The sequence below is a fragment of the Saccopteryx leptura genome, chromosome 2 (genome assembly GCF_036850995.1).
Source record: "Saccopteryx leptura isolate mSacLep1 chromosome 2, mSacLep1_pri_phased_curated, whole genome shotgun sequence".
NCBI lineage: Eukaryota > Metazoa > Chordata > Mammalia > Chiroptera > Emballonuridae > Saccopteryx > Saccopteryx leptura.
In genome coordinates, this window is record NC_089504.1 from 333,869,277 (window position 1) to 333,883,646 (window position 14,370).

Sequence of the window (14,370 nt, forward strand, 5' to 3'; positions counted from 1 at the left end):
ATTGCCCCAGGTTGCTAAGGGACTCCTCGGGGGCAGGATCTAGTTCCTCCCCTAACTTTGCGCCCTGGGTTCACGCATGCTCACCCTGCGGATGTCTTCTTTAGCTTGGCACACAGTAGGACATCTGTAAAGAGGAAGACGTGCCGCAGCTTCCGGGAGCCCTCCGACACCTCCACCAGGAAGCCGTCCTTCACCAGCTGCCGTGTCTGAGGAAGATGGCACACTCACCCAGCCTGCTCAGGGGGAGTCAGCCCAGGGCCTCGCCTGCACTAGGGGCACGCACCATCTAGTTGGGGGGGGGGCTTCAAGGGAAGGGCCACAGTGCCTGGTGGTTAAGGGTGCTGGCTCTGGGGTCACATGGACATGGGCTTGATTCTGGACTCTGCCACTTCCCAGGTGTAATCTTGGGCAAGTTCCCTGACCTCTCTTAATCTTAGTTTAATCACTTGTAAAATGGGGATAATGATGTCAGCCCATAAGGAAGAACTCATCAAGAGGGTATAAGCAAAATGGCAGTGCCCAGCACATCACGTGTGATCAACCTGTGGTACCCTTACCTTTACCACTTCCACCGCTCTCAAGCCCCCACCTAGATGGAGCCTCGTTCAGAATGACGTGGTTCCTCTGCCCTGTGGCATGAACACTCCCACCCCGCTACTCCATACCCTGCCTAAGTAGTTGATCTAGTTTCGGTTCAACTCAACCTGCAGACCCTCTCAGGCCTGTTGATGCTACCTCTGAGTAAATTCTTCAACCACCCCCAGATGGATGGGAGGCCTGGGCTCCTCTCTGTGGGGCGTAGCTGTGTCCTGGGGAACCTGCGGCATCTCTAACCTGGGCGCAGTTTCCTCCCTGCCTCTCTCAGAGGCAGTAGAATCCCGGGGCTGTCACAATCTGTCCCATCCTTCCTTGTATTATACACCAGATTAGCTACATATGCTACAATCTGTAGGCAAGCATGTTGAAAGTATACCACTGAAACGATCTGAAGCTGATAGTGCTGTAAGCCCTTTAGAGATCTTTCAGCTCTCCCTGAGTCAAACAAACGAGTGACATTCCAGGGTTTCAAACCAGGACAGGGAGTTGCATGCAGGGACAGCTCTCCATGCCCATTAGTCACTCTCTAGATCTTGTTCCTCCTTACTTCCCTCTCCAGGAGACACTGGGGACTCATAAATGTAACAAAGGAGCATAAACCCAGCCAGCCTCCACTCCTAAACACCACTTAATTATCCCTCCTGGACAAGAAGTACTGTATGTGGGCCAGGCTGCTGACCCATGCCGGTAACTGTCTCTGATTCTTCAAATTGCTTTCCTTCACTGGGATAGGCCCCCCCTTCTGCCTAGAAGGGCCCCCAGGGAACTGGAGCTGCTGTACCACATCTAGGCGCCCACCTGAGGCATTCAGTAACCTGGCTGCCTCAGCCACCTCTCCCACCAGCCTTTCCTGCTCCGGGTTCATTCCCTAGCTTCTCCCATCTGCTCGTGCAGGCCTAACAGAGGCAGCTCAGGGCTCCCACTCCCATAGACTCCCAGAACTCCCTCAGACTGAGCCAATATTTGCCAGGGGACCCTGAGGGTATCACACTACCCACGGTGGGGGAGTTGCATTCAAGAATGAGACAGCCAGAGTCCCCCGAGTCCCTGGTATGGGGGACAGTCCATGAGGCTTGCAGACAGATAACCCTAGCTAAGAATCCAGTTCTCACATTTATAGCTAAGAGGTCTTATACCAAACTCGGAGAGAGTCCCCAAGAACCAGTTTCCTCTTCTGTCACAGTGGAGGATTCTGAGGATAATGAGACACTAAACTTAGAGCTGTTAAGCCAGGGCCTGAAGGCCTCCCCTAGGCTGGGAGCGAGGGATCAGGGCCCGAGAGGCACAGGGCAGCACCTGTGTGTGCAGGAGAACAGGGGTGGGTGAGCTGCCCCGCTGGGTGTTGAGCTCACCTCCCCTTTGGGGGTTGTGACGGCAGTTCGGCGAGGGTCAATGTCCTCATTGATGCTGGACAGGAAGTTCTGGGAGATGCGGAGGGCATCCTGAAGTAGTGGGTAGTCTGGGTGGTCCACAGGAGTGTGCTTCAGCAGGTCCTGGGGAGGGTGGGGGCAGTGAGCCGAGGGCAGTTCCGGGGCTTGATGAGAAGCCAGTGGGGCCCAACCAGTGGTGGCGCAGTGGATACAGCACTGATCCGGAAAACAGGTCTCCAGTTCAAAGCCCTGAGGTCGCCAGCTCTGAGCACAGGCTTGGCAGCACGGGGTCACTGGCTTGAGCAGGGGATCGTCCTAGGGATCCCAAAGCTCACCAGCTTGAGCCCAAAGGACACTGGCATGGCCCTGGTCAAGGTATGTCCAAGGTACGAGAAGCTTAATGTACAACCAAAGTGAAAGCAACTACAAGTTGATACTTCTCACCCTCTTTCTCCCTTCCTGTCTCTCTCTCTCACTGAAAAAAAAAAAAAAAAGCCAGTGAGGAGTATTCAGTTATCACTGGAAGAATTCTGAAGGGGGACACTCACACTCAAGGATCCATACTTCAATCTCATTACGCCTGCAAAATCTGAACTAAAATCAGGGGCAGTGAAGGCAGTAGTGCCCCTTTATGTCTGCTGAAGTCATTACTCCCCTCCTTCCCCCCCGTGGTGGTGGGGCGAGCAGCCAGGTGGGGTCTTATTTCACCAAGCAGCTGGTGGAGACACCCATCTACCCACCCCACAGCTGCTGCAAGGACACTGGAGACCATCAGGCAAGGGATGGGGAAGCAGGAAGTGCCTGCCTCCTAGGGAGCATGTGGCCAAAGGTCAAGCTTAGTAGTCCCTGTGTATTTAAGCCCTGGCCCCGCTGGTATGGTGAGCACACACCAGGCAGGCCAGCTGGGGCCCAAGGACCCTGGACTCAGTTTCCCACATGGCTGTTCTCAGTGACTCCCCACCTGCCCACCCTAGGCTGAGTCTCCCATGGGATTCCTGACCAGTCCCTGGCCATGCAGGGGGCTAACACTCACGTGTAGGACCAAGGTGCTCCTGGTGACCCGGTCAATGGGCTTGTAGAGCAGAGCTGTCGGGGAAGCGGGAAGGAGATGAAATACAGGAGCAGCTGGATCCCTCAGGAGCCAGGCTCGCCCCCCACCCGCCTCCCTCACTTGCACGGACGCCCACCCACACAAGTGGGTTCTAGAGCAAACCTGCACCTCCATTCTCACCCCAGGGCCAGTCAGACAACACAACAAGCAGACACACAGCCCGGGCAGCCTGGGCCCCCTCCCAACAGATGTGATTTCTTCCAGAGCCATCTCTAGACCCGTCCTGGCTGACCAGGCTCAGAGCGGGAACAGGTGCTCCTCCGTAGGCCCCACTCGGAGTCACATAGCCACGCCTAGCCTTACCCTGCAGAGCTCTGGTACACTCCAGGGCCCACCTGGGAGCCCACAATGTGGGGGCTGTTTTTCCAGGGGGGGCAGCTCCCCCAAGCCAGATCACTCTCATACTCGTCGGGTCCAAGGGCTGACACCACCAGCTGGAAACAGCAGGCTTCCTTCTGACCCACATAGTCAGCCTCATCTCGACAAGAAGACCCCTCTCCATGCCCTCAAATCCCCAGACAAAATAGGACAGGCTGAGAGAGGCACGCCAGCTCTCCACAGAAGGGTGGCTGAGGGGGCAAAGATTTCCTGAAGAAACTCAAGTGGGGCCTCTGGGAGCCCTGAAGAGGCAGGACAAATGCAAGCTCAGCAGGGCCCCTGTTCTCCACACCCCTTGGTGACCAGGCCACCAAATGAGGATTGCTGGGATTCAGCAGAGACAGGTGGAAGAGGCAGCTGGCCAACCAATACTTCCAAACAAAGCTGCCTGCAAGCAGCTGTGCCCTGCCTCTCCCCACAGGGGTGGTCCAGCCTCAGTCCTGCACCTGGATGCCTTGGTCATGGGGTCATGACCTCTGTCCTTGTGACCTCTGTCCTCCTGCCGTAGGAGCAATGAGGCAGGATACTGGTCTGGGAAGGAGGACACTAGATTGAGTGTCCCATTGGACCAGGTTGTGACAGGTTTCAGAGTTGACACTCATGCCCTGGCCAGCCCCCAAACCTCAAGACTCCCCCAAAGCCCTAGACAGGAATAGTCCGTGCACTGCTAAGCAGACACCTGGGGAACAGTCTGCCGGCTGTGGAAAAGATGCAGTCTCAGTGATGTGCCATGAGCCTTATCTGCAGTCTCTGCTTGGCTGCCCACTGGAACCGCTGGGGAGCTCTTAAAAGATACAGCTGCCAACCTCCCTGTCCTCACTGCATCAAGTAAATCCCAAGCTCTGCCAGGTAGAACCTGGGAATCAGCATCTTTAAAAAGCTCCTTTGCTAACTGATATATAGAAATAACTGAAAACCACTGCTTGATGCAAACATACTATCCATGACTTATTTGTAGCCCGTTCTTATTTTAGCAATTTCTAGAGTCTCTCCTCATGGGCTATGGGCACCAGAAGGGACAGGACCAGGCTCGGGGGGTCATGGGATCGTACAGGTAGAGCCCAGTTATCCGCCGAGGGGGACCCGGCTCTGAGGTTGTTGAGGGTGTCTACCTGCGGCTTAGCTCCTCCTGGGGGGAAATCACACGCCGAGAACCCCAGGGAGCCCAGAGAAAGTGTGCGTTCCGCAGACACCTGCCAGGGTGGGTCCTCGAGCTCACTCATGGAAAGCTGACACTGCAGTGTCAGCTCCCTCTGTCCCTCTTTCAGGTCCCAGGAGGAGGAGGTTTCTGACTAAGCTCAAAGGTTTGCACAAATGGTAGGTTGGGTTTCAGAGGGGTTATTAATATGCCTGTGGTCACCACAAGAGTGCACCTGATTGGGGCTGTGGAGTCAGTCCTGCACCTCAGCCCAAGTGGGGGAAGGGTGACAGGGAGGAAGTGAGAGCAGAGGGAAGCACAGGGAGAGGGCCCTGGGCTACAGCCACACATGGACGGAACGAGGGCAGGCAGAGGGGTCCAGCATTCGTGCTTCCCACGGCCCGCACACGCCTGCTCCCCTGAGACCACAGGGTGAGGAGCTCACCCATCCCCTTCACCTGTTCCACCAGTTTCCTGCCCTGCTTCTCCCAGTCTCGCCATGCCTCACCATGCCATTCCTGTTTCCAGAATAGACATTTTCCAAGTTGCCATAACCATCTCTTCTTCCCTCTTCCAGGAAGCCTTCCCTGACCAGGACTTTAACAAACAATATGCATCGTGCCTAAAAGTCAGAGCACAGACACAACAAGCTGCCCTTTCTCTCGTTTGCTGGGTATTTGCTCTCTGTCCAATGGTACTGTTTTACACGCAATATTTCCTTTGACTAAAAAGGGAAGCAATTATCACTAGCCCCATCTCACAGATGAGGAAACTTCTCTCAGGCACAGAGAAGTTATGTAACTTGCTCTTAGAAAGACTCACGAGGAAGGAGTGGGTGAGCTGGCCTCTCTCGTTGTCAAGGTGAGCTTTCCCAGGGGCCTGGGTCACACCCCCCCTTCACATCCCCCCACAGCATCTGGCGTGGAACCCTGCAGGGCTCAGCAGATAGCTGTGAAGGCAGACAACTCCAGAGTGAGCCCCAAGTCGCACAGTCTCCAGGAGACCCCCAGAACCAGCATCCCTGCCTGGGAGGGGCTGAGAAGACTCTAAACAGTATGATCAGCAAGGGCTCCGTCACTCCTTCCTCCCCATTTTGAAGCTGACTTCAAAGACAGCATCGCAAGGACCAAAGAAACCTTGTACTTCATCCAGGTCCCTGGCCTGTTTCGTTAAGACTGAGCTTCCTTTCGGAGGACGAGGAAGCAAAGGACAAGGATGCAGAGTTGAGGTCTGACCAACTCCTAGTCCAGATCAAAACGGCACCTGCCCTCTGGTCTGCGAACAGGCTGTTTCAAGCCCAGCTTGCCTCTCCACGCCAGCCTGGCAGAGCTGGAGCCGAGGGGTCAGAGCACAGGGCTGTTCCTGCCCAGTGACCAGAGTTCCCGCAGCTGTCCTGCCGGGGCAGCTGGAGAGTGCCTGCCTCGGGGGCTCCCTCCATCACGGAGCAGTCTTTGACAAAGGACAGCCCAAGAAAGTGAGGGGACAGCAGTCCCTCTGGCACAGTGGCCTCCGAGAAAGAGCTCAGGAAAGCCCTTCACCTCTCCTACGGAAAACTGCCCCCTCCCTCTGTCCAGCCTTTGACAAGGAGCTCCAGGTTACCACGGAGATGTGAAAGCCAAGTGACTGGGAAGGGTGCAGAGACAAAAGGCCTGGTAGGAGGGAAGCGAGAGGGCCAGCTGCCTGCCATGCCAACAGATAGGGCCCAGAGGTAACACCTGACCCCGCTGCTCCCGCCCAAGGCAGCGTGGGTCAAGCCTAAGGCGTTTCTTGCCTCAGAGAGCAGCGCCCACCAGCTTCTGGACGCCTCCTTGCCTAGGCCTATGTTATCTCCTTTGAGCAAGAGCCTGGTTGACAGCACGTGCCTGTCCCAGGACCCCCTTCCTGAGGAAACTGCAAAAATACTCCGATCTCTTTCATTGTACGGTGGGTGTGTGACCGTCACAACGCGGCAGAACTGCCACGCCCACTCTCCCACCAGCATTCCCCGCAGTGCCCAGACCTCAGCTCCAGGGTCTCCAGGGGCTAGAAACAAACCCCCTCGAGCACCTCCTTCCTCTCTGCTCTCCCACCCACATCCAGTTCCCCACTCGGCTGTCCTGGGAGCGTGTCTCAAAGGCACTCAGCACACAATACCCAGCTGCTCAACCTCCTCTCCTCTCTCTGGAAACAAAGAAACTCCCAACTTCTCACTGCAGCCGGGGCTGCTGCCCTCCCTGCCCAGGCCACTGCTGTCCAGACCACCTGTCACTCTCTGACTGGCCCCCGCTGACCCCTCTCCAGCCCCACGTTGCCATGCCTACAGGTACAGTTCAGAAAGTTGCCCGCAGCCTCTCAAGCTAAGCCACCAATTCCGCACAGATACTTGGCGCTGGTGGTGGTGATGCTGGTGGTGGGATACCTGGACCCTTCTAGCCTGGTCCTTCCATTTCTGAGCCATTCCTGCCCCGAGTGGCCCCAGACTTCAATTTCAGGCTGCAAACTGGCTGGAACGGGGTAAACACCAATCCAGCCACTTGCGTCCCCTCCCTTCCCTGCTGCCCCTCAAACCTTGCCGGCCACATTGAAGCCCGCTCCAGCCAGCCCCCAGAGGCGGGAAGATACACCACCTCCCATGAGAGGGGGCCTGGGTTACCATAGGTGCAGTTACAGCAGAAGCGAATGATGAGGAGAATTTCCATGGCAGCCTCTGTCCCCGCGGCAGGAGCAGGAGCGTGCGGCCATTGTTCCCCGGCTCCCATCAGCAGCCCAGCCACTCTGCCACCTTGCACGCTGCTGCTGCACAGCCTCCAGAATCAAGCAGCCGCTTCAGAGTGCTCCTCTGGCAAGGGGGAGGGGAAGGAGGGAGGGAGGGGTGGAGGGGAGCGGAGGGAGGCACGATGGAGAAGAGGGGGAGCCAGCTAGCTGCCCGCTGGCATCCTGAGGAGGAGCACGTTTGTAGCTGGCTGGCTGCCTGGGGACAGAGGCTGATTCCTCATGTGCACGCTCACACACACACACTCACACACACACACTCACACCCGAACATGCACATGCTCACACAAGCAGCCCACCACAGTTCACAAAGCCAGACAAAGGAAGGTGACTGTTATCCAGCCCACTCCTCAAAGTACCTTCCATAGTGACTGATGTGTGGCTGTCCTTGGAGTCCTTGGGACCTTTCACTTTGAGTTCCTGCCAAACAGAGGAGAGGAATCACTACCTGGCCTGTACCCGAGCCTGCCCTTCCCCCAAGGGAGCGGAGTGGGAAGAAGGGCTCTGAAACCCAGGCGTACAAACATAGGAGAAACAAAGCTCAACAGGCAAGAGCCTCCCGCGACCTCAGTCACCCGACTCCTGCCGCACCCACGATCTCCGGGAGCCTCATGGAGTCCGGCAGCAGGGAGCAGGCAAGGAGGGGCCCCAGGTATCAAACAGGACTTCGACAGTGGTCCTCACCCTGTCCCCTGAAGCCCCTCCTCTGCAACTTCCAGGGAATAAGCAGTGGCAAGAGCAGGACCCCCACCCCCACCCGCACCCCGGTTTCCCCAGCAGCAGCCACTAGTAGGGGTCTACACACATCAGCCCAGGACAGGACAAGCACCAGGTGTACCAGCTGATCCTGGGGGCATGAGCAGCTCTTAGGATAAGGAGCGAGGGGTCCCACACACCTGCACAAGGCAGGGGGAAGTACCGGGGGTGTTGCCCCCGAGGCCAAGAGGCTGCGTTCCACCGGGCACTCTGAGCCACATCCTACCCTTACTGAGAGAAGTCACCCAGCCCCCAGCCCCACCTGACAGTCCCCGCCCTGCTGAGCCTTGCTAGGCATCAGAGAAGAAAATGCAAGGAAGGAAGAGCCAACACTCCTGGATCCCGTGCAAAGTGGCCCTGGTAGTGACTGCTAGAAACAGACTCCAGGGCAGCTTATCTGACCCAAACCTCTTTCATCGGCCTTTAGAGAGAGGTCCGGCTCCAGCCCTTGCTAAAGGACCAGTGTGGTCTGTAACTGGAGCTGTAATGCAATCCCCACTTGGAGGGCTAAGTGCACCAAGCGAGTCCTTTAGGGAGGGTGGTGTTGGTGGCAGGAAGGCAGGGGTGAGGTGAGGCCAAGGTCACACACTCGGGTGATATTGCCAGCTCTGCCTGGGAGAGGAAATACCCAGGCAGCAGGAGCTCCTCTTTTCCTGATCTCGCCTCAGGCTGTTTCTAGACAGAGAAAACCCCCAGGGACTGAGCCTGGGGTTTGGGGGTGGAGTGGGGAGAAGGGTTTACTCAGCTCCGCAAGGTTGTCTTTGGCTGGTGTCTGGACTCCCAGCTTTAGAGAATTTTTCTCCATGCCCCTCTCCCCTGCAGCCTGGAGGTATGAAGTCACTCCTGCTGCAGAAGAGGAGGGCCCAATTGCGTAATTAAGTAGCAGTACCAGTAGGAAGTGACAGTGTCAGCCCATGTGTCAGGGTGAGAAGCTACCAGGCAGCAAGCCAGCAGGCTTTGAGAGGGGCTTAGGGATGAGCTCAGGGGTTTCTGCCGACCACAGAGAATGGACAGTTAGCCCAGGCTAAAAGGAGACCCCCTGTTCTGGACCATACATGACCCCAGGTACCCAAGCAGCCATGGCAGGGCCTCTCTGGACACAGATCAGGGAAATCCAGTTTGTTCCCAGGGAGGACTGGGAGCTGTGATGGGAAGCACCTTTCTCCAGCCTCAGGACTCCACATAGAGGGACTTCCCTACCCCTCACTCCGTCTTCTGAGGCAGAAGGTGAGTCACCTGATCTATGGGTTTGGGTGAATAAACAGCTCAGCTCTCCTCTCTCTGCTCTCAGTAGATGTGTTTAATTGTGGAGGGCTTCCAAGTGTTAACAAGCTCAATGTGCTACAGATCCAAGCCATTTTTCTTTCATTCTTTTTTTTTTTATTAAGTAAGAGGCGGGGAGGCAGAGAGACAGACTCCCACAAGTGTCCTGACCGGGATCTACCCAGCAAGCCCCTACAGGGCAATGCTCTGCCCATCTGGGGCTGCTGCTCCGCTCTTCAGCAACCGAGCCATCTCAGCGTCTGAGGTGAGGCCATGGAGCCGTTCTCAGTGCCCAGTGCCAACCTGCTCAAACCATTCAAGCCATGGCTGCAGGAGGAAAAGAAAGAGAGAGGAAGAAGGGGAGGGGGAGGGGTGGAGAAGCAGATGGTTGCTTCTCCCATGTGCCCTGACCGGGAATCGAACCCCAGACTTCCACATGCCAGGCCGATGCTCTACCACTGAGCCAACAGACCAGGGCCCACATTTTTCCGGTCTGGCTTTACCAGTAATCAAGTTGACATTTTCACTTCCGTCTGTCTGACTTTTGCACTGCCTCTAGGCCAATTTCAAACTTGGGCATAAACCCATAACCCCAGTAGTTTCATGAAAACTATAAAGCATCACCCCAAGTTTTCTAGCATCAGAGCTGTGACAAGAAAGTGAATGGCCCAGAGGGGCCTATAAGGCAGAGCCCCCAAAACTGCAGAAGGAGCTCCCCCTCCCTGGAACCAGAGGTTCTCTTACTCTGAACTTGGAGCTGGGTGCTCTGACTGCAAAGCCAGGGTAAAGGAGTGAGCCGGGCTGTGCTCCTGACAGATCCTAGAGCCCCACCCTGCCACTTCCCGGACAGACAGAAAACGCCATACCTTCGCCATGGCGAGGAGCATGGGGGGAAGGCTTACTGCAGCAGCAGGGACAGGTATTTTTCCAGCCAGAAAGTCTGGGACTTCTCCACATTAAGTGGCCCTGTGCTCTCTTTTTATAGGATTGCAAGGATCTCAAAATACCACCACCCAGCCCGGACTTCCTCAAATTTCATCGATCATAAAAATCACCTGGGAAGCTTATTAAAAACAGACTACTTCCTGTGGTGGCACAGTGGATACGGCATAGACCTGGAATGCTGAGGTTGCCGGTGTGAGACCCTGGGCTTGTCAGGTTAAGGCACATACTACAAGCTAGTGCTTCCCATTCCTCTCTCCACCCTGCCTTTCTCTCTCTCCCTCCTCTTTCTAAAATCAATTTAAAAAAATAAAGACTCCTAGGCTCTACCCCCAACCTTCTGAACTGAAGCTCCAGGGGAGGTGCTTGATGAGTTACATTTTTAACAGTGTCCCTGTGGTTCTTTTCTTTTTTTTGTTGTTTTTTTGTTTTGTTTTGTTTTGTTTTTTGTATTTTTCTGAAGCTGGAAACGGGGAGAGACAGTCAGACAGACTCCCGCATGCGCCCGACCGGGATCCACCCGGCACGCCCACCAGGGGAGAAGCTCTGCCCACCAGGGGGCAATGCTCTGCCCCTCCGGGGCGTCGATCTGCCGTGACCAGAGCCACTCTAGCGCCTGGGGCAGAGGCCAAGGAGCCATCCCCAGCGCCCGAGCCATCTTTGCTCCAATGGAGCCTTGGCTGCGGGAGGGGAAGAGAGAGACAGAGAGGAAGGAGGGGGTGGGGGTGGAGAAGCAAATGGGCGCCACTCCTATGTGCCCTGGCCAGGAATCGAACCTGGGTCCCCGCACGCCAGGCCAACGCTCTACCACTGAGCCAACCGGCCAGGGCCTCTTTTTTTTTTTTAAAGAGAGAGATAGACAGACAGAAAGGGAGAGAGATGAGAAGAATCAATTCTTCATTGTGGCACTTTTGTTTCCTTAGTTGTTCATTGGTTGCCTTCTCATATGTGCCTTGGGGGGGGGGGCGCTACAGCAGACAGAGTGACTCCTTGCTCGAGTGAGCGACCTTAGGCTTCAAGTCAGTGACCTTGGGGTCATGTGCCTATAATCCCATGCTGAAGCCTGCGACCCTGCACTCAAGTGGGTTAGCCTGCGCTCAAGCTGGCGACCTTGTGGTTTCGAACTGGGTCCGCAGCATCCCAGGCCAACGCTCTATCCACTGCGCCACCACCTGGTCAGGCCATGTGGTTCTTATTAAGCAAGTTTGGCATAAGTTGAAGAAATCCAGACACCTCAGTCTATAGAAACAAAAGTCAACAGAAGGGAAGTGACTTGTTCAAGGTCACTGCAGTGTGGGAAATATCACCTTTACTCTTTTCTGCTTCCCCTGTTCTAATACAGAATAACCTAAAACAAAAAGACGAAATCAAACAAATTTGTGTTTTCACATTAAGAGAGAAAATGTTAAGTGCAAGAAAGCACATGTCAGGCTAAGTGTTATCCATCAGGGAAAGTGGTTCCCTGCCTGGCAAGCAGGAAAAGAGAGGCCCAGAGGCTGGAAAGCTCTGAGCAGCCCCCAAAGCCCCTGAGTCATAGGGGTGGCTGTGCAGGGAGCTGCCCACCTCGGAGATCTTCTGGAACTGGTTGTTGGACTGGCTGCACTTCTCAGCTGTCTCCAGGGCGACTTTATAGTTGTCCACAAATGCTTTGTAAACTCCAAGCTGGCTGGCCTGCAGGGAGAACAGAGAGGAGAGGGAGAAAAGGGAAGGAGTGGAATGGGGAGAGAGGATTAATGAATGGATGAAAGCTGAACCAGAGAACCTGGAGCTCCCTTAGCACTCAGAACCCCTAACCCAGCTTCAAAGGGCCAGCTGGAAACAGCGGGGAAAGGAAGGATGCATATACTACAGTACCCCTTTGAACTTAACAGTTTCCATGGAAACTGGCTTAGCCAAAAAGGTGACACGGGGATGCTGGGGCTTGTGGGGAGCAGGATAGGGCCTTCGTTGGCATGCTAAAAATTCAATTCATCAGCCATATTTGGTTTTACTTAGCATCATCAAGATCTCTCAAGGTTTGAAGCCCCTTAATGACTCATGTCTCATTCACATCCTGGAATTAGCTGGAGTAGGGAGAGATGGGAGGAGTGAGGTGGGCACGTGTGGATGTGGGCTGCTCAGTGCTCCACTCCCCATGCTAAGTGCGAGGCACAGCCTTTAAAGGCACAGTCCCTCTTTCCTTCAGCCTCCAAGGAGCCAGAGGCCCTGCCTCACTACATATTTGCATGTTACTCTGAACCTAACACAAAGGTTTTCATGACTCATGACCACATAGAGCCTGTCTCCTCTGGGAGGACGAACAGATGCCATCATCCCTTTCTACAAAAGGGGAAACCGAGGAACATTCACTGAATTGCTCAAATATTTATGGAAAGCTTTTTCTGTGGTATACATATGCATTTTCTTAAGGGAGCCAAAGGTAGAAATCTGAATTAAAACGACAATCAAGTACTATTTTATACCCACCAGTCTGGCCAAGATTTAAAAGTCTAATGATTCAAGTGTTGACAAGAATGTGGGGAAATAGGAACTTTTATAGACTGCTTGTAGGGGTGTAAATTAGTACAGTTCTTTGGAATCATTTACCAATAACTAATAAATTAAAAATAGCCTGCCCTGGCCGAAAAGCTCAGTGGGTTAGAGAATTGTCCTAATAAACCAAGACTGCAGGTTCAAATCCCCGGTCAGGGTACATACAAGAATCAACCAATGAATGCACAAGTAAATGGAACAACAAATTGATGTTTTCCTCTCTCTCTCTTTCCCTTCCTTTCTTTCTAAAATGAATCAATAAGCCTGACCTGTGGTGGCACAGTGGATAAAGCATTGACCTGGAAATACTGAGGTCGCCGGTTCGAAACCCTGGGCTTGCCTGGTCAAGGCACATATGGGAGTTGATGCTTCCAGTTCCTCCCCCCTTCTCTCTCTCTGTCTCTCCTCTCTCTCTGTCTCTCCCTCTCCTCTCTAAAATGAATAAATAAAAAATAAATAAAATAAATAAAATTTAAAAATTTTTTTAAATGAATCAATAAATTAAAAAATTAAACTAATTAAATAAAAATATGCAGAGTTCTGTTTACTACTTAGAAAATCCACTTCTACATACAGACCTCTGCTGTCCAGAACAGGAGGCACTCGCTAATATGACTACCTAGCACCTGAAATGTGGCGAGTCCAAACTGAAACATGCTGTAAGTGTAAAATCCACGATTTTTCTGAAGTGAGAAGCGGGAAGGCAGACAGCCTTGGCGTGCGCCTGACCAGGATCCACCCGGCATGCCCACCAGGGGGCGATGCTCTGCCCATCCAAGCCGTTGCTCTGTTGCAACCAGAGCCACTCCAGCACCTGAGGCAGAGGCCACGGAGCCATCCTCAGTGCCCGGGCCAACTTTGCTCCAATGGAGCCCTGGCTGTGGGAGGGGAAGAGAGAGATAGAGAGAAAGGAGAGGGGAAAGGGTGGAGAAGCAGATGGGTGCTTCTTCTGGGTGCCCTGGCAGGGAATCGAACCCAGGATTTCCACACACCAGGCTGACGCTCTACTGCTGAGCCTACTGGCCAGGGCTACAATTTTTAAATATTGGTGACATGTTGAAATGATAACAGTTTAGATATACTGAACTAAATATAGTCTTAAAATTAACTTCACCTGTGTATTTTTTTCTCCTAAATTTTAGATAATATATGTGGCTATAAGAAAATGATAAACTATGTTTGTGGCTTGTATTATATTTCCAATGGAAAGCACTGCTCTAGAGAAACCTGCATATATATCTGTGCCCAAGAGTGAGGGGACTGCCTGTCTCACTCCTCCTCTTGTGGAAAGACTGGAAACAAAGGCTCACGAATGGGGAAACCAAACACACACTGCAGTGTCAATGGATGAACTAGGTCTATGTGTAGCATCAGTGACAAGCTTCAAAACAAATGTTCATTAATTGTAAAATATAGAAAAATATATATATATACTATGTCCACTTAAAAAGTACAATACATGCAATGCCATAAAAAGATATACATTACATAGTAAAAACACAAACTGCAGCCTAGAAGTCTACACGCACTAC

The 14,370-nt window shown here is 53.7% G+C and overlaps 1 protein-coding gene across 4 annotated transcripts in view; it reads right to left on the minus strand.

Annotated features, from left to right (window-relative positions):
- The window catches only part of ABR (ABR activator of RhoGEF and GTPase), a 199,776-nt gene that overhangs the window by 52,044 nt on the left and 133,362 nt on the right, over positions 1-14,370 (minus strand). For all 4 annotated transcript variants that reach the window (XM_066363591.1, XM_066363592.1, XM_066363595.1 and 1 more), the window contains 5 exons: positions 11,870-11,977; positions 7,705-7,765; positions 3,001-3,053; positions 1,950-2,090; positions 85-206 (listed from right to left, as the gene is read on the minus strand). In XM_066363591.1, coding sequence (XP_066219688.1) covers positions 85-206; positions 1,950-2,090; positions 3,001-3,053; positions 7,705-7,765; positions 11,870-11,977 — 485 coding nt within the window. The remainder of the gene's footprint in view (positions 1-84; positions 207-1,949; positions 2,091-3,000; positions 3,054-7,704; positions 7,766-11,869; positions 11,978-14,370) is intronic.